General features: G+C 43.2%; 1 protein-coding gene across 4 annotated transcripts in view; it reads left to right on the forward strand.

Moving 5' to 3' along the window:
- Positions 1 to 23,887, forward strand: part of ralgds.L (ral guanine nucleotide dissociation stimulator L homeolog) — a 76,460-nt gene extending 52,573 nt beyond the window's left edge. For 3 of the 4 annotated variants that reach the window (XM_041572418.1, XM_041572417.1, XM_041572415.1), the window contains exons 2-18: positions 11,516 to 11,692; positions 12,802 to 12,995; positions 13,077 to 13,151; positions 13,552 to 13,745; positions 14,536 to 14,657; positions 14,756 to 14,971; positions 15,054 to 15,157; positions 15,297 to 15,381; positions 16,885 to 16,962; positions 17,087 to 17,173; positions 17,284 to 17,316; positions 17,423 to 17,544; positions 17,955 to 18,050; positions 18,512 to 18,776; positions 18,904 to 19,149; positions 19,331 to 19,445; positions 20,419 to 23,887. In XM_041572418.1, coding sequence (XP_041428352.1) covers positions 11,516 to 11,692; positions 12,802 to 12,995; positions 13,077 to 13,151; positions 13,552 to 13,745; positions 14,536 to 14,657; positions 14,756 to 14,971; positions 15,054 to 15,157; positions 15,297 to 15,381; positions 16,885 to 16,962; positions 17,087 to 17,173; positions 17,284 to 17,316; positions 17,423 to 17,544; positions 17,955 to 18,050; positions 18,512 to 18,776; positions 18,904 to 19,149; positions 19,331 to 19,445; positions 20,419 to 20,594 — 2,385 coding nt within the window. In that variant the 3' untranslated portion in view covers positions 20,595 to 23,887. The remainder of the gene's footprint in view (positions 1 to 11,515; positions 11,693 to 12,801; positions 12,996 to 13,076; positions 13,152 to 13,551; positions 13,746 to 14,535; positions 14,658 to 14,755; positions 14,972 to 15,053; positions 15,158 to 15,296; positions 15,382 to 16,884; positions 16,963 to 17,086; positions 17,174 to 17,283; positions 17,317 to 17,422; positions 17,545 to 17,954; positions 18,051 to 18,511; positions 18,777 to 18,903; positions 19,150 to 19,330; positions 19,446 to 20,418) is intronic. The other variant, XM_041572416.1, reaches the window with a different exon arrangement.
- The last annotated feature ends 42 nt before the right edge of the window (positions 23,888 to 23,929 follow it).

Below are 23,929 nucleotides of genomic sequence, written 5' to 3' on the forward strand. Positions count from 1 at the left end.
CTGTAGCATCAGCTTATATTGCAGACAAACCTCATTTTCTGCTGGATAACAACAGGTGCTCAGAGCCCCCTGAGCATGTGAGGGTTGCAGAGTGCAGCCACTTTCCAAGATGGTGAACCCCTGTGACAAGTTTAAAGTCCTGGATCATTGCTGCTATTGACAAGCTGAAACTTTAGGTTGGTACAATAAGTTTAGTATATAAAATATGGCATTTTTAGCCATATTAGTTTTTAGGGTTTGGTTCTCCTTTAAGATGGTTATTTAATAATGCAGAAATTAGATTAACCTGATGGATGTTCATTGCATGACTATTGCCATACAGTATATTTGTTATAGGAAAAACAGTTGATATTTACACTCGCAATCCATTTGTAGTCAGCTGTTCCCATTGTTTCCTCTTGATGTTCCATGATAAATAATAACATTTTCTCAAGTCCTACCTGCAGTGGCGCCAGCTGCAGTTCAAATGCTTAAAACAAGATGATGTTCAGTAGGTTTTTTTTCTTTTCCTTTCAGAGGCCTGGCCATAAATACTTTTTGCTGTACACAAATGTATAACTTATATTTACTACCACATTTTGGCATGCTGGAGATGTTCTTTAGATAAGGTCAACCTCATCCGTCTCGGTGTGTCAGACACTGACTTGGCTAAGGGTTGGTTGTCAAGACAAGGCCTAATGAAATATTCTGTTGGACTTGGTGTCGGTCATTAAGTGGTTGTAGTGTTATTAACAGAATGCGAGGGAAACCTACAAAGTCAAGTTTGTTTTTTAGATCTCACTGGTCCTCTATTAGAATAGTGCTTGTTTAATTTTTTCTGAATAAGGGTGAGATTGGGTTGACTCTCCAAGGGGACCTTTTAGGGAATTTAGGTGGATCTAGGAGAGCAAATCTCCCCCACAGTACCCTTGGCGGTAGCCCACTGCTCTAGGTCCCTGGTGGGGAAACAGCTTCACAGTTGGGAAGCCATTGCATTAGAACATACTAGGGATGCCCTTGGATGACCATTGATGGTCATGTAGAAGCTCAATACAGTGCTCTGGGTTCCTCTTTTGAGGCCTAGGCTTTCCAAATGTAATGTTTCTCGTGTTTCCATAGATATCATAAAAATGTTTTTTTTAAATCTGTTCTAATTTATGGAGAAATCATTAGTGGCATTTTGATGCTTCTAGTTCCTCATTGTAGCAGCTTTCAGAATATGCATGCAAAACCACTTCTGACTTTTAAATATTTTCCCTTTCATTTCCTCCTACTTTGTTTAACAAAAAAACAAAAAATAAAAACAAATGGGCAAGTGGAAGAGGGTGGGCTTCACACCTAATAATAAATCCAAGAAGCCAACAAGTATGAAGCTCTAGTAGTGCTAATAATAGGCCTGGGCATTGAGGCTGATGTTTACCAACACAAACATGAAAGCAAATGCTAGAACAGGAAAAGTCAACTTTTGCTTCCAGCATCCCCTGGGAATCAAGTTCCTGAACCCCAACAGTTGTCTTTCGCTCCAGCAAAATGTAGTCTTTCTGGCATTTTGCTACAAAACCTTCTGAGATTGCAACATCTTAATGTCCCCCTTCCTTCTGCAAAATGAGAGGAATAGCAGGCATTGCTAAGGAAACTGCATATGGTAGTATTTTCAGTATTTTGAGTGGGATGGAATTGTAGGAGGCCTTGCTACTCTCCAAGGGACTGTTAGCATTCCAGAAACTCTGTGTTGATTCCTTCTCATTCTTGTATTAGGTCACATGAAAAGGTCAATGCATTGTTCTTTGATAGACCCCCATCCTTTGTCACTGTTCTCTTTAAACTGAGTCTTGAATAACTCCGTGCAGGTCTCAGTTCCTTCTGAAATGTTCTGAGAATTTTATATTATACTGTTTTTTTTGGAGCAGAAAATTCTGGAAACCTGTATTGATAATACGTTTCTCTATTTTGTCTAGGGATGCACTGAATCCAGGATTTGGTGTGGGATTCGGCCAAGATCTGGCCTTTTTCAGCAGGATTCCGATTCAGAGAATCCAAGTGCCTGCCCGAACCAAATCCGAATCCAAAAAAAACACGTGACTTTTCACACAAACAAGCAATTTGAAAATTTCTCAACCGCGAGCTGCTTATGTGGTTCTCTTTTCTCCCTTTCCCCCTAATTTACACATGCAAATTAGGGGTTGGATTCAATATTCGGGTGAATCTTTCACGAAGGATTTGGTATTCGGCTGAATCCTAAAATCGTGGATTTGGTGCATCCCTAATAGAGTCTAGGGGACCTTTTCTGTGTGAGCAAGTGTCACTGCCTCGTTCTTGTCTGGATTTTCTTCTTGCTCACTATAAACATATATAAATATTTTTGGCATGAAGATATATATATATATATATTCTCTGTGTCGTCATTCATCATGCCCATTATGTTTAAAAACATCACCTTCGTTCTGTAGCTGGTTTTTCTGAATAATTGAATGTAAGCCTCACTCGTGCTCTTGCAGGAGCTCTTTAATCCTCAAGCTGCTCTTAAGGATGTCCGCTCCTAAGGCCCACCCACATCACTTACTATTCCTCCTGTTCCAGGATCTACAGTGGAGTGAAGTTAAAAAAATTGTTAGTTTGCAATGTAGCAAGCATTTGAGTTGGTCTTAATTCACCTGCAGTTTACTGGGTGTGGATTTTCTTCTATTATGTAATAAGTAAATAAACCTTTTATAAAATATTTGTACAGGCAAGTCCCAGACACAAATCTCTAAGTTCAACTCTGGTTTTTATATGTATAGCACATTGTGTCCTATGTATTGCCTTACTGTAATCTGTACAACCCAGGTGTCTTGTGAAGAAAGGAGAGCTTTTCTATTAAATGAATCCGAGGTTGAGCAGGTTTCTTAAACAGGAGCACTTCCTGCATGGTGTACATTCTTTTGCAGTGGTTCATGTACAGAGAAAAATAGATCTGTACCATACTATCAAAATATTGTGTCTTCTTATTTTAATCTACTTAAAAAAAATTTTTGTTTACGAAAAATTGCTGTCATTTTTCTCCTACTCCCTGTGCATGGGAAACCGATATAATCCATAAAACTTTTGTGACGTCACAATGTGGTAGTCTGTTTAAGTAGAACATGTACCCCATTGCTTCTTGTGTTATGTTATATTGGTTGAATACCACTGCTTTCTCCTTATGACCTTGTGTCATTCATCCTCCCTGTGCCTCTGACACCCATTAGACTGTAATTTTCAGCCACGCCTGAAAAATCCTGCATTTGTTGGCTCTTTTATAGCAGCTAATAATAAATATAGTGTAGGGTCTTCTTCAGAGAGCAGAAATCTGGCCTTCCAGCCACAAAAGGAACCTTCTCCTTAGTGACAAGTCACTTTCTTGATTGCTCTGGACAGGAAATCTGTACCAGTGGGAGAGAAGGTCTCCAAACAGGGAATTCAGCCAGATATCCATTGTTGCTGGTATAATCGGTCACAGGCTACTGAACCATGTAATAAAGAGCTTTTATTGCCTTAAGGTGGCCATAGACGCAAAGACCCGCTCGTTTGGCAACATCACCAAAGAGCCGCTGTTTCTCAGATATGCCACTAACGGGCATGGCTATATCGGGGGTAATCTAAACATTCGTCCCTATAGCCGAACAATCAGATTACGATGAGAGTGCAATGGGCTCCGGCAGGACAGTCGGGACAAAATCAAACCTGTCCGATGGACCGAACGACCAATCTCCGCCGGACGAAAAATATCTCTACATATGGCCCGAAAATTGTACGAACCCTCGATTCATACGATAGGATCTTTGCTTCTATGGCCACCTTTACTGGGTCGCTTTAACTGTGGGCTGCCGTTGCCAGGTGATTCTGGGAAAGGTGGTTTCTTTCACACACAGAGCTTTATCATCTATTTATTAATCCATATTTGTCAATCACATTTAAAAGGGAAATTCTGTACAAGGCCTCCATTGCTTGACTCCCTTAGTCCAAAAAATGAATTATTCTGTCCCAGGGATCTCCTTGTCAGACTGAGTTTGAATTGAGGTGTCACAGAGGTGTTTGGAAAAATAGTAAACACAGGGACACGGAAAATTGTATTATTGACTTTTTTTTCCCCTGCTGGGAACCATCTGTAAGGAACAGGTTTTGGTGGCAGGTACCTTTTTGAAGAGACAAAATAGGCCGAGCAAAACTGCTGTTGCTGTTATCGCACATGCATTCACGAGGTATGTAAATAGCCTCCACCATTTTGTTACTTAATAAAAACACCTCACTCGCAGGGTAAAACCACCAGATTTAGGCCTTACGAGCCCTAGTAGCAGGTCTTCGGGTTAAGAACTTTGCTGCCTGTCTAGTAGGCTGCAATATTTTGATTACAAACTACCCAGTTGTCAGTAAAAATTGTTTCTTCCTCTAAAGTCAATTTCCACAGATTGCCCTACTGTAAAAGAAAATGGATTACTCGCCCTTGCTGTCAGTGAAAATGTTTTCCACAGGTTCCCCTAAAGTTAGACAAAAAATGTTTCCATGGAGACCCCTAAAATTAAAAGTCATACAAAATGTGGTTTCCTCAGGTTCCCCTAAAGAAAAATGGCTGCCACAGACTCCCCCATCATCCATGAAAATGATTGCCGCCGGTTCCTGTGAAAAAAAAAACGACTTTCTGATTGAAATTTAGATTGGATCTACCTGTTGTATAGCAGCTTTGGGCATAATGCTTGTTTCTGACACTTTGGATGGGTTTGTTGGCGAGGCCGCTGCCTGTAGGGAGACCTTTTCCTGTTGCTGCAAAGGTTTGAGTTTAGTATTGTTTTATCTAGTGAATTGCAGGAGATTTTCATCTCTGGGTGTGGCACATTATGTATGGGGAACAGTGGCCACTCCAAAGGTTCTTGGCTGGCGCTAATAAATAGTTCCTAATCTATTGTTCTTAGCAGGAATGAGATATTGCGTTCACTTAGTGCTGTGAGGGTTAAGTGTAATGTAAACCCATGGACTTGTTTTCCAGCCGGCTTTGCGGCATACAAAAAAAGGATTCATTTTTTCTTTCCGACAGTGGGAACGCTCTGTATCCTGCCTTAGAACATAAGAGGTTTACTGGCTCAGCCGCCAACCCTGCACTTTTATTGTGCCTTGTCACAAGACCAGCGAGTAATGTGTGTCTCTCTCTGGAGAAATAGATAGTCGGACAGTTCTAGTCAACAATGGCAGCTAAAATATAGGTTCTGGCTACTAGTTCTTTAAAGGGGTGGTTCGCCTTAAAGTTAACTTATAGTATGTTATAGAATGGCTCATTTTAAGCAAATTTTTAATTGGTCTTATTTTTTTATAGCTTCTGAATTATTTGCTTTCTTCTTCTGACTCTAAAAAACAAATACTCTGTAAGGTTACAAATATATCATTATTGCTCCTCTTTCTATTCAGGCCTCTCATATTCATATTCCAGTCTCTTATTCAAATCAATGCATGGTTGCTAGGGGAATTTGGACCCTAGCAAACAGATTGCTGGAATTGCAAATTAAAGAGCTGCTGAATAAAAAGCTAAATAACTTAAAAAACACACATAATAAAATATAAAAAACAAATTCAAATTGTCTCAGGATATCACTCTCTACATCATACTAAAAGTTAATTCAAAGGTGAATAACCCCTTTAAGATACTTTTAGGATTGGTCAGAGGCCAAATATTGATCATTAATACAATGGATTCTGGGTACTACCCAGAATTCCACTACAAGAACAGTCTCCTGGAGCTGAGGTCTGTGTCCCAAACACACGTAACAACAACAAAAACACACCAGGTGTGGGTTTTGTTTCCTGCTGTCTCTAAGTTTCATTGTAGTGAGTGACTAATGCTTGAGGCAACGTAACCATAAAAACTTCTTCAGTGTCTGATGGGCGGATTTCATTTTGAGTCACTGGATTTTTATTTTGATATATTTTGCATTGCAGTCTGGGGTGCAATTTTTGTCACCCGAGGCATATTTTATTTTAATTCTGCAGGAATAGCCCCCTAAGTTTGCTCATAGTCTGTAAAGAAAGATACCATAAAACTATGGCAGCATAGGTATTCCCCTGTACTAAGCACAATTCAGCAGGAACAGCCCCTATGTTTGCTCATGGTCTGTACAGAGAGATCCTATAAAACTATGGCAGCATAGGTATTCCCCTGTACTAAGCACAATTCAGCAGGAACAGCCCCTATGTTTGCTCATGGTCTGTACAGAGAGATCCTATAAAACTATGGCAGCATAGGTATTCCCCTGTACTAAGCACAATTCAGCAGGAACAGTCCCCTAATTTTGCTCATAGTCTGTACAGAGAGATCCCATTAAACTATGGCAGCATAGGTATTCCCCTGTACTAAGCACAATTCAGCAGGAACAGCCCCCTAAACTTTGTAGGGAAATTTTAGGTTGCAGTGACCCGCTACAATATATGCCTTGTATTAGATTTCATTCAGTATATCTGTAATCTCAGCACCCACCTTGGCTTCCTGACACGGTATGTTTTACACCTCGGTACAGAAGCATTTTAACCGAATGGAACGCATGTCCTGACACCCATATGTTTGTAAAGGTTTTTATTGGTTTGGCCCACCCTAGGAGACCAACACTGTGATGTTTGCTGCTGGTGCTGTCACTCACTGTATGCTTTGTGAGTATGTCAAGCAGTCATATTGCAAGAGGTGCTGCAGCAGCTAGATCTTCTGGTAAGGCGCTGTAACTGTGGGAGTGTGGTCGAGTATGTGTATAATAAGGCACAGTGCTGTAATCGAGAGGTGTGTATAGTAAGGCTGCACAGTGTCGTGGAAGGGCCTGTAATTGTGTTGGTGTGTGTAGGGCGGCTGTTATATAACTATGTCTATTCCTTAAAAATCTGCCTGTCCCATTGGATCACAGAGAATGTATTTCTTGAAACAGGAATCTGCGAGCAGTCACTTGTGGGTAACCCCTTGGCTCTACACGGTATGTGCAGTGTCAGCAACAGCCCGAGACGACTACTGCAGAATTTTCTCTGCCTGGATCCTATTTACATGCACTGTTGGGCAGGCTAATAAGCCGTACCCCTGGGAAATCCCAGCACTCTCCCTAAGTGTTTTGTTTTATTTGCCCTTTAAATAGCCTCTTCGTGTTTTATCCCTGCCTGCAAACACCTTCTGGATCTGTAGCTGTTGCTTTATGTTCAAGATACGAAACAAGATTGTTAGCTCTTGTAAACAGAACCTTGGCTCCTACGGGGACCTGTTTTTATTTATCATCCGTTCTCATGGAACAAGTCTCTCTATAAATAAACGATAATAACTAGGAGCCCTCAGCGTTCGCGTCAGCGAAACCATGGCAGTGAAGGGATGTTATGTCATGAAAGTAAACCGTAGGGCAGCTCCTTGTATTGTACATCGGCAGGAGGATGCCTGCCCTGATGCAATAATCAATAGCAACCAATCAGGAATAAGCTTTTAACATTCGTACTGCTCCAGCCAGTTAAAAGCTGGTTTCTGATTGGGTGATATTTCTCCATTCATCCTGTACATAGATTGTGGTCTAATGCTGACCTTCCAGGGAGCTCGGAAGGAAAATAAATGTAAAGAAAATGCATTTTTTTTCCTCTTTCTTTTCTTATTACCATCGGTTTGGTATGCAAAACAGGATATTCCTCAGCTAGGGGACGCCAGAAACCTTTCATTTATTTTTCTTTTCCTTTTTTTTTTTTCCTCTCTTCCTCACCGACATCTGCTTTTGTGTTTTGCATTTTGGGTTCCCCCCTCCCGGTTTGACATTCAGGGAAGTCACGTGACCCTTTAGAATAAGAGAAAAGGGAAATCAGTCTTAGCTGCCCGATGCTGAGCTTCCTTGTCCTGTTACCCCACCTGACACCAGGAGCCCATAGAACCCCCAAATCTGTAGCTTTAATGGAAACATTTTTAAAGATATGTTAAATGTCGTTTTCTATTGAAAATAGTTCCAGGCTACGCTGCTGAAACAATGCAGCAGAAGCCAGAGCTGGGCCTGGAATGGCCAATCAGTGGAATTAATAGGCAAGTAAATAATATATGGCCAGAGAAATATTTTTTTTGTTTGTTGGCGCTGTCAGCATTTCATTCCCATGATTTCCTTCCTGTTTCCTGAACAATCATGGCTGAGCTGGGTTTGTGGTTTGTCCCTGATTTCCCTTCTGCCCTTAGTCACGTTCCACTGCATCTCATGAGTACAGGACAATAAATCTGCTTAGAGCAATAGAATTGTCATTGCAATAGTGAAGTGTCAGCTTGTAAAAAAGCAGAAACTGCCCTGTGTCCAATAATAATGTTTGTTCAAAAAAAGAAATCTTATAGGGGAACTAAATATAATCAGATTGAGTATTCTAACTCAACCTGTAGCCTCAGTGACTTATAGTATCCTTATCATATACAGTAGGGAGTACATTATACCTTATAATACATGAGTGATACTCAGAGTTCCCTGTATAACTCAGCCTGCAGCCTTGTGCCTTTATATGGTCACAGAACCCCTCAGTGACTTTGAATATCCTTATGATTTACAGTAGGGGTACATTATCCCTTAAAATTAGGGATGCACCGAATCCACTATTTTGGATTCGCCCAAACCCCCGAATCCTTCTTGAAAGATTTGGCCGAATACCGAACTAATCCGAATACTAATTTGCATATGCAAATATGCAAATTAGGGGTGGGAAGGGGAAACCATTTTTTACTTCCTTGTTTTGTGACCAAAAGTCATGCGATTTCCCTCCCTGTCCCTAATTATGCAAATTAGGATTCGGATTTAGTTCGGCCGGGCAGAAGGATTCAGCCGAATCCTGGATTCGGTGCATCCCTACTTTTAAAACATGAGTGATACTCTGATTTTCCTGTATAACTTATCCTGTAGCCTTGTGCTGGTCAAAGAACCCCTCTGTGACTTCTAATATCCTTATCATTTACAATAGGGGGTACATTATACATACCTCCCAACTGTCCCTTTTTCGGAGGGACAGTCCCTCTTTTGACAGCTCAACCCGCAGTCCCTCATTTGTACTGGAAAGTCCCTCTTTTCTAATGCACTGAACAGCCAGAAAAAGAAACAAAGTTTCTCACTTAATTGGCTTTAAGCAGAGAGCCCAGAACAGGTAACAGGTGCAAATAAGATACTTTGTAACAATTTTGAGACACAAAAACACAGTTTAGATAAGGAGAAATATTTTCAAACTTTCATAACCTGCCAAATTTTGTAAAACAAACATGGTAATTAGGGTGTGTGGCCACAGAAAGGGGTGTGGTCAAAAAATTGCGGCGCTACGTGCGGAAAAATTTTTTTTGTCTCTCTTTTTACTTCCAAAATGTTGGGAGGTATGCATTATATTACACACAAGACCTGTCCCCCTTTTCTGTGGCTTTTCAGAACTGTAGATGTTAATACTTGAAGTGCTAAAAAACACTGCACTTCACACTGTATGTGACTACAGAGTTAAACTACATCCTATGGTGGAGGTGGGAGATATAGTTTACGGGAAGCTTAAGGACTGATTTAATGAAGTTTTATGTTTGTGTACTTTCCTCTGAATATTTATTTTCGGCATGTTTCTGTGCTAATTATAAAATGTTGCATAAAAAGGGAAGTTTTGCAGATTTTTCTTCAATGTACAGAAGGTCTCAGAACAGGGAAGGAAGAACATGCTTATAATTTAACCCCTTTCCTGCCAGAACCGCGTGACCCAATCCCCCCCCCTTCTGCGGGGATGGTGAAACTAGCCAAGCCGGCTGCTCCCGTTGCCCTGAAACCCTTTCTGTTTGTTCTGCACCTTTTCACTAGCAACTATTGCAAAGGAACACAGTGTAAATAAATAGAAGGTGCACGGTAGGGTGACACTTGTATGTGCAGGTGCAGCGTTGCTCAGACTCCCTGTTATAGAGCTGTGACTGGCAGTGGATGCTGGGATATGTAGTTTAGACATCTCTTGGCTTTCACCAGTTCCTGAATCAACACCATTTATACTTAGAAACAGCTGAACTGGCAGCTGCTTATCTTTGAGTGAAACACAACTCCCAATCCGGAGATCTGGTTCCACTTGGTCTCCAGAGCTTCCCATTCCCAGTGCCATATGTTACTGTCCCTTTAACAGATTATCTAATTGCTCTCACTGAACAGTAAAAAGGGGTAAAGTTCATATGACAGCCTCTGTGGCTGCATGGAAAGTGTGGAATGCATTGGGTTGTATATTGTACAGAAAAAAAATAACATTTCCCTTCAATGTAGGGCCTGCAACCTGAAACAAAAGCTCCATCAGAGGTTTATTTATGTAATTAGAATTCCCTTAAAGCAGGACTGCTGCTTTCAATGGGGATCAGATAGAATCTGTGCAGCCACTGGGACAGAATGCTCTGTTATACAGATAGCTAGAATCTCAGCTGCCATAAAGCAGGGCAGGACTGTTGCTTACAGTGGGGATCAGATAGGATCTGTGCAGCCACTGGGACAGAATGTTCTGTTATACAGATAGCTAGAATCTCAGCTGCCATAAAGCAGGGCAGGACTGTTGCTTATAATGGGGATCAGATAGGATCTGTGCAGCCACTGGGACAGAAGGCTCTGTTATACAGATAGCTAGAATCTCAGCTGCCATAAAGCAGGACAGGACTGCTGCTTACAATGGGGATCAGATAAGATCTGTGCAGCCACTGGGATAGAATGCTCTGTTATACAGATAGCTAGAATCTCAGCTGCCATAAAGCAGGACAGGACTGCTGCTTACAAAGGGGATCAGATAAGATCTGTGCGGCCACTGGGACAGAATGTTCTGTTATACAGATAGCTAAAATCTCAGCTGCCATAAAGCAGGACAGGACTACTGCTTACAATGGGGATCAGATAGGATCTGTGCAGCCACTGGGAAAGAATGCTCTGTTATACAGTTAGCTAGAATCTCAGCTGCCATAAAGCAGGACAGGACTGCTGCTTACAATGGGGATCAGATGAGATCTGTGCAGCCACTGGGACAGAATGCTCTGTTATACAGATAGCTAGAATCTCAGCTGCCATTAAGCAGGGCAATACTGCTGCTTACAATTTGAATCAGATGGGATATAGCTGGAGCTTACAGATGAATCGTTTGCACTTGGTATTTATACCACTGGAAGCACAAGGCAGGTGGCTCTGGTTATCATGGCTGTAGCAAATGTCCTTTAATCCTTTAATGGGGTTTATAATGTAATCTTATTTAGTTTATTAATGAATGTGCCTTTGCTGGACCACATGGCATTTGACATCTGCAAGGGATGCCCCAGGGGGACTTTGTATGGATTAGGTTACAGTGCCAGCGGGGAATTATACTGCACAGTTCTTAGAAAGGAAGACCCTGGACTGGGATCAGAGTGCAATAATTCTGCTGAAATCCAAGTATTTTACATGGAGGTAGTAATATACAAGGTGATTGGTCTGTGCACATGTTGAGGGTACCCCATAAACAAGGACATACATATATTCCTATTGCATGACCTACCCCAGTGTTCCCGCCAGTAACCCTTTCCATTCCTATCTTTCAGAGCTCCACGCAGGAGATTGGAGAAGAGCTGGATGACGGAGTTATCTACAGTATCTCCCTGCGCAAAGTGCAGCTCCATCACACCGCCAACAAGGGGCAGCGATGGCTGGGGGTAAGCAGAGTTCCATCTCCCATGGGCTGTGCGGACGGCGGGCTTGCTGGACTCCGGGATACCACGGTGAGGAAGGCAGGGAGAGTGGGTTGCTTGGGAGGGAATGTGGGCTACATATTTTGGACACATTTTATATTAACAATTGTGCCCCTTTAAATAGTAGAGAGTTAATGCCAAGTATACAGGTCCATAAATGTTGGCATTGCCACAAAGGGGTTAACTGAGGTGGACACCTTGTGGTTTTAAAGAAGGGGGCCAAAATGTGCCACAAGGAGGGGCAAATATGTGAGCAGGGTAGCCAGCGCCTTACTGAAAGCCTTTGCCCGATGCAGGGAGTTTTAAATTCACCCCCCTTCCCTTGTGCCTCACGCCCGTCCCCGGGGAATCCGGTGCAGTTTATAGAACTGAGAAACGGAAGGGCAGATGTTACATTAAGAGCCTCTCTGAGAGGGAAGAGAAAACATTTAATAAATACCTTTCCAGCCAGGCAGAATAGATATAATAATAGGCCAGCCAACCTTTGGCCCATAGCAGCTTATGTGTTACTTACAGCATGAAATCAGGAAGGAAGGCATAGCTTTGCTATTGTAATCTGTAATATAGCCTAAACATGGCAAAGAAATTCCCGCCACTCCAGCACAGACTCACAAACCTCCACTTTTTAGATTCTGTGAACTAGCCAGCATAGTGCAAGGAAGATCCACCTTAGCTATGGAGAACTGAAGTGCCCAGCATCATGCAAGAACCTTGCCCCAGCCCAGCATAACGCAAGGAACTTTATCCGTCTTAGCAATGGTTAACTTAAGTGCCCAGCATTGGGAGAGACACTTGCTCATCTTAACTATAGTGTCCTGCAGTGCCAAGCATAGTGCAAAGAACTTGTTTCACCATAGCTATGGTGAACTGAGGTGTCCTGCACAGTGCAACACATCCACTGCTTTTATGAATTAGTGGTCATACCATAGGGAGACAATCTAACTAGAGTGAGCATAAACGGGGATGGGATACTGACACTATTTCTGCTTTTATGTTTCCTGCATAGGGAGGGAAATTTTTGTGAAGCTTTTGTGAACTCCTATTACTAGCATGCTAGGTTTTGTTGGCGATTATGGACGCCTTTAAGCGGAGCATGGCAGAGCCAGATGTGACCTGTGCTCCTCTCCCTTTCCCCACAGGTCGAGAATGATTCAGGCTTGAGCTTGTACGAGACATGCAAGGTGAGGTCCATCAAGGCTGGAACCCTTGAAAAGTTGGTGGAATATCTGGTCTCTGCTTTCAAAGGCAACGACTCCACCTACGTTACCATCTTCCTGTGCACTTATCGGGCCTTTGCCACCACCAAGCAAGTGCTGGATCTTCTCCTGAACAGGTACGTAACTTTTGAGACCACTAAACCAAACCTGAGGGGATTCCATCTGCTTCATCCTACTGAGATATCCTTTTCCAACAGATTTGGGCGCTTGCACCCACAGCTAAATGGAGAACATTCTCACAGCACGGTGGACGATCGTCTTGAGTTAAAAAAGTAGGTGATCCAACCGATATGTAGTCAGTTGTACTGTATGGTCCAATAGAAATAACATTCCAGCACCCACCCATTGTATGAACTTGCCCGACACTCGCATTTTAAAGTTCCTTTAACTTCCCAGCCAGCTGTCTCCCTAGTGTAGACACCCCTCCCCAGACTGTGCCCCGGCCATCCCTTTCTCCACTTGGCTTACGGCCAAATCTTGTCTGGCTACCTGATCCTGCCAGGTTCAGACTGAAAAATGGTTTCTACACAGTCTGGTGGGTGTCAGAGTAAGAGTGTCTTTGCTTTCGGTGAAACCAATGGTATTAAATCTCTCAAATTATGCCTTCTACTAACGACCGCAGCACAAAGCTGTGTGTGACACTAAAATTCCATTTTTTTTTCTCCCTGGCAGCACCATCTCCTCTATCCTGGGTGCCTGGTTGGATCAGTACTCTGAGGACTTCCGGCAAGCCCCGGATTACATGTGCTTGAAGCAGCTCATTACATACGTGAGGCACAATATCCCTGGCTCAGACTTGGAGAGAAGAGCTTGCAATCTCTTGACCCAGTTTAAGAGGCAGCAAATCTGTGCGTTGGAATCAGATGGTGAGTTTCAATTTAAAATGGTTTAATGTTCACTAGAAAGCTGCTATAATGGGCACCCAGTGAGCAGATGTCTAGTAGATCTGGATGGCAACCTCTGGGTGCTCCAGATATTTGAAAAAAATGAAAAAGATTGGTTCACAATGCCAAAAAATGTGCCATTATTAATCAAAAAGAAAAGTATCCAAAATAATGAGAGGAGAAAAGATACTCGCAGTTCACCCCAGTCCATGGGTGCAAAAATCCAAAACAAAAAAAAAAAGTTTTCAGTTTTCATTAGGCGGTCATCACTATGTCCTAATAAATGACTTGAATTTTTACTCATAACCTTGGTCTTTACTTTTTGGATAAAACACTCGAGTTTTTGCTGCTCCAGATATTTGGCCAACTGTTGAAACTTGTGGGGGGGGGCTGTAGAGTCATGATTCATAGACACTTTCCAGTGGGAATTTTATGCCTGGCCTTACCAAGTCTAACCAACTCAGATTTGATGTGGACAAAAGGGTTCAACGTGCCACAATTCATTTCAGAAAATGAAAAATGAGGATCTGGTAATATTGATAACATTTTTGCGTCATCTTGTTGTCCTTGTTTGGATTGTTTAAGAAAATGGATCAACCCAGAAGTAGGCCATGGTCTCCTAGTTATTATCTGAGGTACAGGTATCAAAGAACACATGGGCACTCCAAAATTCATGGTGGACCATGCCCAACCCTTCTAGGAGTATAATCTAGTCCTAGTTCTTCTTGACTGCTCTTCATCAATGAGGAATCCATCATGTTTTGTCTTGCAGTTTTGGATCACTCAAGTTGCACATTGCGTCTGGTGGAAGAGCCTTTGTTGTCGGACGGGAAACCCGACTTCTTGTCCTTCCGGCAGGATATGTTGGCTGAACAGTTTACAGTTATGGACGCTGTAAGTACTGTATGTTGAGCCTTACCTTTTGGTTCCTTTCTGTCTTGATGGAACCAAGAGTATCAGATCTCTCATACTCTGACCTTTTCCCACCATAGGAACTCTTTAAGAAGGTGGTGCCGTATCATTGCCTGGGTTGCATCTGGTCTCAAAGGGACAAGAAGGGCAAGGAACATTTGGCGCCAACCATTCGTGCCACCGTCTCCCAGTTCAACAGCGTCACTAACTGTGTCATATCTTCATGCCTGTGTGACCGTTCTCTGAAGCCTCAGCAGAGGGCCAAGGTGATAGAGCGGTGGATTGAAGTGGCAAGGGTAAGTACAACCACAATTACTTTTCAGTTCACCAATCCGCAGCTTGGTTTTCTTTTTGTGACTTATAATTCTGTTCTAATAGGAGTGTCGCATCCTAAAAAACTTCTCGTCGTTACGGGCCATCTTGTCGGCTCTGCAGTGCAATGCTGTCCACCGGCTTAAGAAGACGTGGGATGAGGTGTCCAGGTGAGCAAAAACATTAAAACAGAGGGGTAACATGCACTGCTGTGCCCAAAGTGTGGGGTTAGCTCCTGACTATTAAATGAATAATATTGGGAGAACGTCCTGTTGTGTTTGAGGATAACTGGGGTTTTTTTCGTTTCAGGGAGTGTTACCGAATATTCATGGAACTTTCGGAAATCTTTTCTGACGAGAACAATCATTCTTTAAGCCGTGAACTGTTGATTAAGGTAACTATGTAACTAATGGTGTGGTGGCCTAGAAATTCTCGACCCCCAACTGGCCCAGCCTGCTGTTCCCCCTCTATGTATAGACCCGCCCCACAGTGACATCACGAAAGGGGCAGGGGCGGGAGCAAATATAAATTTAGGGGCCGGAAGCTGCCAGTGTTAGGTCGCTAGTGGGGGAGAGCAGAAGAGCTCAACCCGGACTCGCCCCCGAAGTTGTGTGCATGAGCTGGCCTGCTTATCACTAGATTTAACCACTATAAAACAACCCTTCCCTCTCCCTTCATATATGGGGAGGAAGCAGTATCTCTTTGCACTACTGACTCTGAAGGGAAAATCCTCCCAAAACAAGAACTGTGCCAATGCTTAGTATTGGCACAGTTCTTGTTTTGAGATAATTTTCCTTTTGGAGTCAGGAACACCCACTTCTTGTTCTCATTGTTAAAGGGCTGACTATCTGATAAGAGCCAATATTTTTCCACCCAGGTCACCCACCAACGCAGTTTTATGGGTGTGAGCATACGTGTCAGGCAGGCCTTGCTCATAAGCATTTTCTCTTCACATTTGCTTATGTTATCACCCTTATCAAGAAGAGGGAACCCCTGCCATGCCACACCCAGCCAAATGCATGCAACGTGTGTCAGCAGGCACAGGATTCCTTCCTATGTTGCACATCTCGGAAACTTAAGGGATTCCCTTCTCCTTATCTCCCCCTGCCAGCCACAGACATGCACAAGCGTAGGCCCCTGATCCACTTTCAACTCCACTCCTAGTTTTGACCCCTTTACTGCAAGGGAAAGTAAAATTCTGTTTACAACCAAGTTGTCCATAAACAGACACGTGAAATTTATAGTGTCGGCTATAAATACCTATAGTGAATCAGTATGGCATCCAACCCAGCTAAACCAGTAAATGCAATCTAGTTGACTTGTTTGTATTGGTATAAAGGCAGCTATAACATCCGTTTAAATGAATCATTACTATGTCCAACATGACTAAGCCAATTCATAGACAATATTATTATAATATATTATTATTGTCTTGACTAAGCCAATTCATAGACAATATTATTATAATATATTATTATTATCTTACAATACCTTATTTGCAATGAATGCCAGAGACTTTCTCTCAAAGGATTCTGGGAGCCACTGTGTCCTGCTGTGATGCTGCTCATTAGCTTCGGGCTTAATTCCTTGCTAATAGACTAATGAATAGCAGCCCTGTATGTTTATGTCTGTGCCAGGGATGGGATTAGTCTGGAACCACAAAGCTATTGCTCAGGAATAGTTGGAATTGCACAGAGATTTGTGGTGCATTGTCAGAAGGGCAATGCACTGGACGGGTGGGGTCCCTGGTTTTATTTAATTTTTTATTGGAAGCAAATTCCATTTATGTCATAGTACAATACTTTGGGGATATAATAACTGCCAAAAATAAAAAGGTTTAAATAAATTTGTATGTTTGGGGTTCATTCAAACCTTTGTTTCATTTTCCTGCCTTTAGGAGGGGACGTCCAAATTTGCCACCCTGGATATTAACCCCAAAAGGGCGCAGAAGCGGCAGCAGCAGCAAAGAGAGATGGTACGTGCAGAGCAATGGGGGGGGGGGGGGAGTTGTTAAATGTCTTTCCAGAATGCTTGTACTTTGTTTGCCCCCTACTGGTAGTAGAGAGTATTGCTGATATATTTTTGTTTTCTATTTGCAGGGAGTGATGCAAGGCACTATTCCTTACTTGGGCACTTTCCTGACGGACCTGGTGATGTTGGACACAGCAATGAAGGACTATCTGGAGGTGTGTGTGTATATATAATATTTTATGCTCTTGAATGTGTACAAGAACTAGATTAGAGTTGTCATTTTCTTGCTAGTTTGATGCTCACACCTGTGTTTTTCCCTTTACAGAGTGGCCTCATCAACTTTGAGAAACGGCGAAAGGTGAGCCATAATCGCCATTTCCAATACCTTATGTCTGTTGTACTTATTAGTCACCTTGTTGCATTTTATCAATGGAACTGACCACAGCCTCTCTTTGCTGTTGCAGGAATTTGAGGTCATAGCCCAAATCAAGTTGCTGCAGTCGGCCTGTAACAACTATAGCTTTCTACCCGACGAGTACTTTGTGGAATGGTTCCACAGTGTGGAACGGCTCACAGAGGCAGAAAGGTGAGTTTGGAATCCCGCTTATACAGCAGAACTACAACTCCCACCAGATCCTGACATGCCATAAGCTGTTGGTTGGTATTGAGAATCATGGTGCATAATAAGGACAGGATAGATATGATTAATCTAATGCTTTGTTCTGGCTGAGCAATTATTTTGGCACTACCTATAGGCATTTGTAACATAATGGGATCCAGTTCCAAAAAGAAGGGCTAAGTGGTATAGGGATTATGCCAAACATGTCTGTGATGCAGAAGGGTCTGGGTTTGATTCCCATTGGGCTATTCCAGTACCTCGGGTATCGGAGCTGACTTGGTGGGACCGCAGGAGTAGCAGAACAAGATGGAGACAGCTCTGCAGTGTCCATTATGGCTGTGTACGGAAGTAAATGAAGATCTGTTGTTGTGTTTCAGTTATAGCCTGTCCTGTGAGATTGAGCCCCTTTCCGAATCTGCCAGCAACACTCTGAAAGCCAAGAAAAACACAGGGATTATCAAGAGATGGAGCGAGTAAGTGTTTGAATAACTTGCATTAAATTACCAGGACATCTACTGCTGCTGCTACAGACAGGTTCTAGACTGGTTCTAAAACTGGTTAAACACCAGAAGCACACTGAGGGTGCCAGGTGATCTACTCATCCTAAAACTAGGCTTACACAGGAAAATATGCTCATTTAGGGAGGTCACTAAATGACCATATCTGTGCCGATTTCATCACTCGCATTCTGGGCCAAGCTGGGCCCCAATTTGGTGTTCTGGATACTCCTAATACCAGACTATGTTTAAATAACAACCTTGGAGGGGCTTGACCTAATTTGGGGACATAAATGGACTTGTACTTAGAGGTTGTTATATAGAATTAACCCATAGCAGCCATGTTTGCTTTCCATGCTACATGTATGCAGTTTTTATTACATTGCCCTGAAGAATCCTGAAAGCTCTCCCTGACCTGTGTGCCATTTCTCTTCCAGTCGGCAACCGCCAAGCACGGAACCCTGTGCCAGTGTCAGTTCCCACTCCAAGTCTTTTGACCAGCTCAAGTGCAGCCCCCATCTGTACGGAGGGGACACCACGGACTCACTTAGCGTCACCTCAGCTGGCTCCAGCAGCTCGGACGTGGATGAGATCAACATCAGCTTCGTCCCCGAATCCCCGGACTGTCAGGAGAAGAAGGTACGGGAGGTACCATCCCAAGCACGGCCGATACAGCCAGCGGAACCCTGCGTTCCTGAGGGGGTCAGTCCCTGCTCTCTCTCTGTGCTTTGCTGTGTGGGAAGGGAAAACTAAATGCATGTGCTATATAAATCCACTAACACTGCCCATTGATACATTCAAATTGTAACCATGGTTCTCTTCTCGCTAGTTCTGGGAGTCAACCTCTCTTTCTTCGCTTGATACGTCCGGAATTGGCTCCGGTTCCAGTAGCGCTTCCTCCTCCTCTGTTTCCTCCACCCCTGTTTCCGCCTCTCGGACGCACAAGCGTTCTGTCTCGGGGATCTCCAGCTACTCATCCTTGTCCCTTCCCCTGTACAACCAGCAGATAGACGATTGCTGTATCATACGGGTCAGCTTGGACGTAGACAACGGCAATATGTACAAAAGCATTCTGGTAAGTGCACTTGGGTTCCTAGTAAAATATAATGAGCACAGTCCTTGCTGCACTGTTTACTGTCAAAGCGTAGTGCTTTTTGGTTGCTATGTGTTACAAGACTGGGGCAAACTTATCCCATGTTATCACACCTTGAGTAATCTATTGCCTTTTCTCACTCTCCCATCCCCTGCCCCTACAGGTAACAAGCCAGGACAAAACACCCGTGGTGATTCGAAAAGCCATGGCCAAACACAATATTGACGGTGAGCGTGCGGAGGACTATGAGCTGGTGCAGATCATATCTGAAGAGAGAGGTATGTGCCAGTAGAGTTTAATTGACTCCGCCAGCCAGCCAGCAGAGAGTCCATAAATTCCCTCAGCAAATACATTAACTGGAGAGACTCGTCCGAACACTTCCTAGCAGGTTTCTCGTATTCCAATAGAGAAAGGGAAAGCAAAGGGGTCAGAAGTTGATGGGTGGAGGAATGGTTGGCCAGTAATTTGTGGGAAAGGGTCAAGATGAGAATGGGATGCTGGTGGAAGGAAGTGGCCCTGGGCAAGGTTGTAACTGGCCATGAAAAGTACAGTCCAGAGGGAAATGGGTAAGTGATTATGGGACAGTGGTGCAGTCGAATAAAAGGGATAACCAGGGCGAATAAAAGTATAGGGGTGCAGGAAAGAGAATGGAGGTTAGAGGTGCAGGATATTGAATAGAATGGAAGGTATAGGAGAAGAAAAGTAGAGGTGCAGGAGAGTAAATTGAGTCTAAAGACATACAGCAGTGAGAGATACTGGGACTCCTTTATAAACATGGGGCAAATTTGCACCTGGGCAGTAACCCATAGCAACCAATCAGGGATTAGGTTTTTTTTCAGCCAGCTGCGGTTTGAGTGCTAAAAGCTATTGTCTGATTGGTTGCCATGGGTTACAGCCCAGGAGCAAATTTGCCTACTCTTTATAAATGACCCTCACTGAGATGTTAGTAAGAACTAAATTGCTTTACTCTTTTAGCACCAACTCCATCTCTCTGTATCCCCATATAGCTAAACTTTCTCCTCCCCTCCTATTGGCCGGAGGCCAGCTCTATAAACAGTGCGGTTGCATTGTATATTTTCACTGTGAATTCTGATTTTGCAGCAGCTACACACTACTTATATACAACAGAACGTGGCTCCGTTCAGTAAATATAAGGGGAAAGCATGTCCCATGTTTGTACTTGGAAGGTAGCGGGAGGTATAGTAAAGCTACCATTCCAATGACTAATGAATTCCCCCTTCTCTTCTACAGAGCTGAAGATCCCTGACAACGCCAACGTGTTTTATGCCATGAACTCAGGCGCCAACTATGACTTTGTACTGAAGAAACGCGGCTTCTCCAAAGGTGTGAAGATAAAACAGGGCTCCAGTTCTACACTACCGCGCATGAAGCAGAAGGGACTCAAGATAGCCAAAGGCATCTTCTGACACATGCAAGGTGGTCAAAAATGGCCTTGTTGTAGCCCCCCGACAGGACAATGGTGGGACCAGTGCCCCCAAAAGGACAGCACTTAGAGCTCCAGTCCAGCTGAGGACTTCTTGGTTCAGATGGGAGCGGTCATAGGGCTTAGACCAACCCTCAGCTTCCTCTTGTTGACCATGTGGAGAGAGGAAGACCGTTAACGAGTGCTGCTGGGCTTGTAAAAGTGGATGATGCGTGAACTTGCCCACCAACAGGACTCGATAAAATCCGCCTCCATGCCTTAGGTGCCTTCAAGAGAAAGGTGGGTGGGGGGGACTTAGGATTGTGAGATGTTGTCCAGCTTGTGCAGTCCTGAGGGCTTCAGTATTAACTTGAGACGTTGGCTGTAGAACGCAACACCCAAAGGATCTCTGTGCTGTGTCGGCGCCTTGTGGTGTTGCCCTTTCAATGAGGAAGACTATTATTGGGACCCGCTTTTTCCTTTATAAAAAGGGACTTCCGCTGAGGGTTTTTTCTTACCAACATAAAGCACTTTCCAAAAAAACAATGAACCTTTTAAACCCTGAAAGCCCCAGAAGGATATTTCCGGCCTCTAACGTGAACATGAAGGAAGCCATGAAAAACGAAGGCTCGTCTAGGAGGAGACTGACACCCCCCAGTTCCATCCTCTCTCTCCCCCATCATCCAGTGCAGCATTTCAAACCACACCAAAGATGAATTGCCCCCCCCCCCACACACACCCCTTCCTCTGTAAGCCTTTCTCTGCCCATTGGTCAATAGTCCTTACCAGCCGTTTGGAGAAAGGTGCAAAGTACTAAACCCCCTTAAACATGTACAGTTTTTTCTTGTAAATATTCACTTTAGTTTTGTTTTTTTGTTGTTTTTTTTCAAAACACGGGGCCAAATTTGACATTTGTAACCAATCTCCAGCAACGGCGATGGAGTGGGTCAGTACTGTGGATTAACCTTCCTTTTTCGTGTGCGTGTAAAAAATATCCCCCTCCCTTTTTTTAAAAAAAAAAAATATTTATTGGTTGTAAATAGACAGGGGACAAATGAAAAACTTTAACTCCCGTGCCATCTGTTTCACCGAATGCTTGGCGCCTTTTGGTAACTGTAAATATTATGGACTGTGTGATTAACGTTTGTACACTTAAATGCTCGATACCTTTGCAACGCCTTAGCCAATTTCATGCTAAACAGCAGTTAAGTGGTTAAGTCTTATTTTGGGTTTTTTTCTTCTTTAAACATTTTTTTCCTTTATCTACTAACTTGGCCAACAGCGATTGGTTTGGGTTTGTAGTGATGTCATCTGGGTGGTTTATAATGGCTGCCAGCGTTCTATTTGAAATGAAAGCCGAATGTCAGTGTTGGCGGCCTGACCCAAACTGCAGTGGATCTGGTATGTGGTATCCGGGCACCCAGCGCAACTGGTTCTGTTGCATTGTTCAGATCACGGTGTTCTAGGTCCTTAACACTTAGATTTGGAAACTAAATTGGGCTGTTGGAGAGCAGAGGGGGGTAAAGCTTGTTAATCAAGTGACTTACCACTAGAGGGCTTCACAGTTTAAATTGACTTCCTCAAAAGCCCTGGAACTACATGCTCATTAAGGCTGTCAGTGGCCTCTTATTCAATGTTCCTTAATTGTAATTGTGCCCAGTTTCACTGCAATTGCATCATTATAATGATTATTTTAGGGTCCTTTCATGCTGAAGGGCTTTTTGGTTGCTAGGCTCTCATTGACTGGCAACCTGCTCTCAAAGCACTTCTGCAGACATAACTGACTGTAACCTACAGCAGCCAGAGATCCAAAACTGCATATAGCCAAAGTCCATTCGAAAGGCAGCAAGCCCCACTGCTGGGTTTTGCTGCAGGCCATTGTTATTGGAGTAGTTTGCTATGGATACTGGGAGTTGTAGTTCACAGGGGTTATATGAAATGTTTGGCTCAACTGATGCAGAATGTTATAAAATGCAGCTGCTGTCCCTTTAAGCATGGTTTAAGATCTAAGCAGCTCCTAGTTAACTCTAAATTGGTGATCCAAATATTTACAGTTCCTTCCCAAGATTTACTAAGCAAAGCAGGGGATATACGTCCCTTTCTCCTTGCTAGAACGAAAATAGCATATAGCATGAAAATAAAAACCTTCAGGGCAGTGAATGGCTGGACTGCAAATCCCAGAATGCTTAGTGTGGAATTTTTCAACCTCTTGCGCCTTATTGCCTCCTGAGATGCATTGTTCATTTTTCTTACTTGGAGACTGCGCTTGCTGCATGAGCCTATCTCTAGATTGTGAACAGACATGGAGGTGAGCTTATATAGTTTACAGAGAATTAAAGGGACACTGATGCCCAATGAAAACGAAGTGATAGGACTCATGGTGTTCACTCAAATGGACATAGTTAAAATGCCAGAAATCACAATTTATAAGGCAGGTGGTTTCTTTTCTTGTAGGCTGGGGGAAGCCATTTTCACCGGCCTTACTTCCTGTTTGTATCACACACACTTGGGAAGTTTTAGGGCGCAAGTACTAATGGCTTCCTCTGTCCTCTTGCAAAACACTAGTCTAGGAATCTTTTCTAATGTATGTTCTATGAGTTGTCAGTGTCCCTTTAAGACATCAACGATTCTTTCTGCCATAGCTTGGAGTTTAACTCCGTCCTCACAAGTGCCAATCAGCCCTTCAGGGAAATGAGGTTTAAAAAAAAAAGTGTGTGCCGTGAATTCTGGGATTTGTAGTTTAGTGGGTGTTCCAGGGAGTCTTCAGAACCCAGTGGTGATGCTTTAGGACTAATACTGTGGCAGGAACTGCAGCTCTCTCTAGAGGTGACGGTTAGCTTAGTAGCTTGGTGCACCATTAATACTGTATTTTGGAATCATAACCACGTTTATAAGTAAAGTGGAGTGACTATTCCCCGTCACCACCGCTAATGACCTGTAAATGTGTTACACCCCTCACCAATGGAGCACGGATAAGTTACACAATGGTGTAAACACTAATTTGGGGTGGATTTATGTTTCTTACCGCCACCAAATCCCCCCTTTCCCCCTCTTCTTCTATTCTTCTAAAAGTGCAATCTTTTTTTGGTGTATAAATCCCTGTGTGTATGTGGGTGTGTGCGTGCCCCCTCCCCAGCGCAGATGTTTACACTTGTTTCTTACTGTCTGGTTGTACGATGTGTTATTTTGTAAACACGACTGAAAAAAACAATTGAGCAGACTGTTCTAAAGAGCTGACTGTCACTGAGAAATAATACTTGTAATATAGTCTTTGCAATAAATGCCAACTTATGTGAAGCTGCCTGAGTGTGCTGTTATTTGTATTATAGTTCAACTACA

Source organism: Xenopus laevis, chromosome 8L (assembly GCF_017654675.1).
Source record: "Xenopus laevis strain J_2021 chromosome 8L, Xenopus_laevis_v10.1, whole genome shotgun sequence".
NCBI lineage: Eukaryota > Metazoa > Chordata > Amphibia > Anura > Pipidae > Xenopus > Xenopus laevis.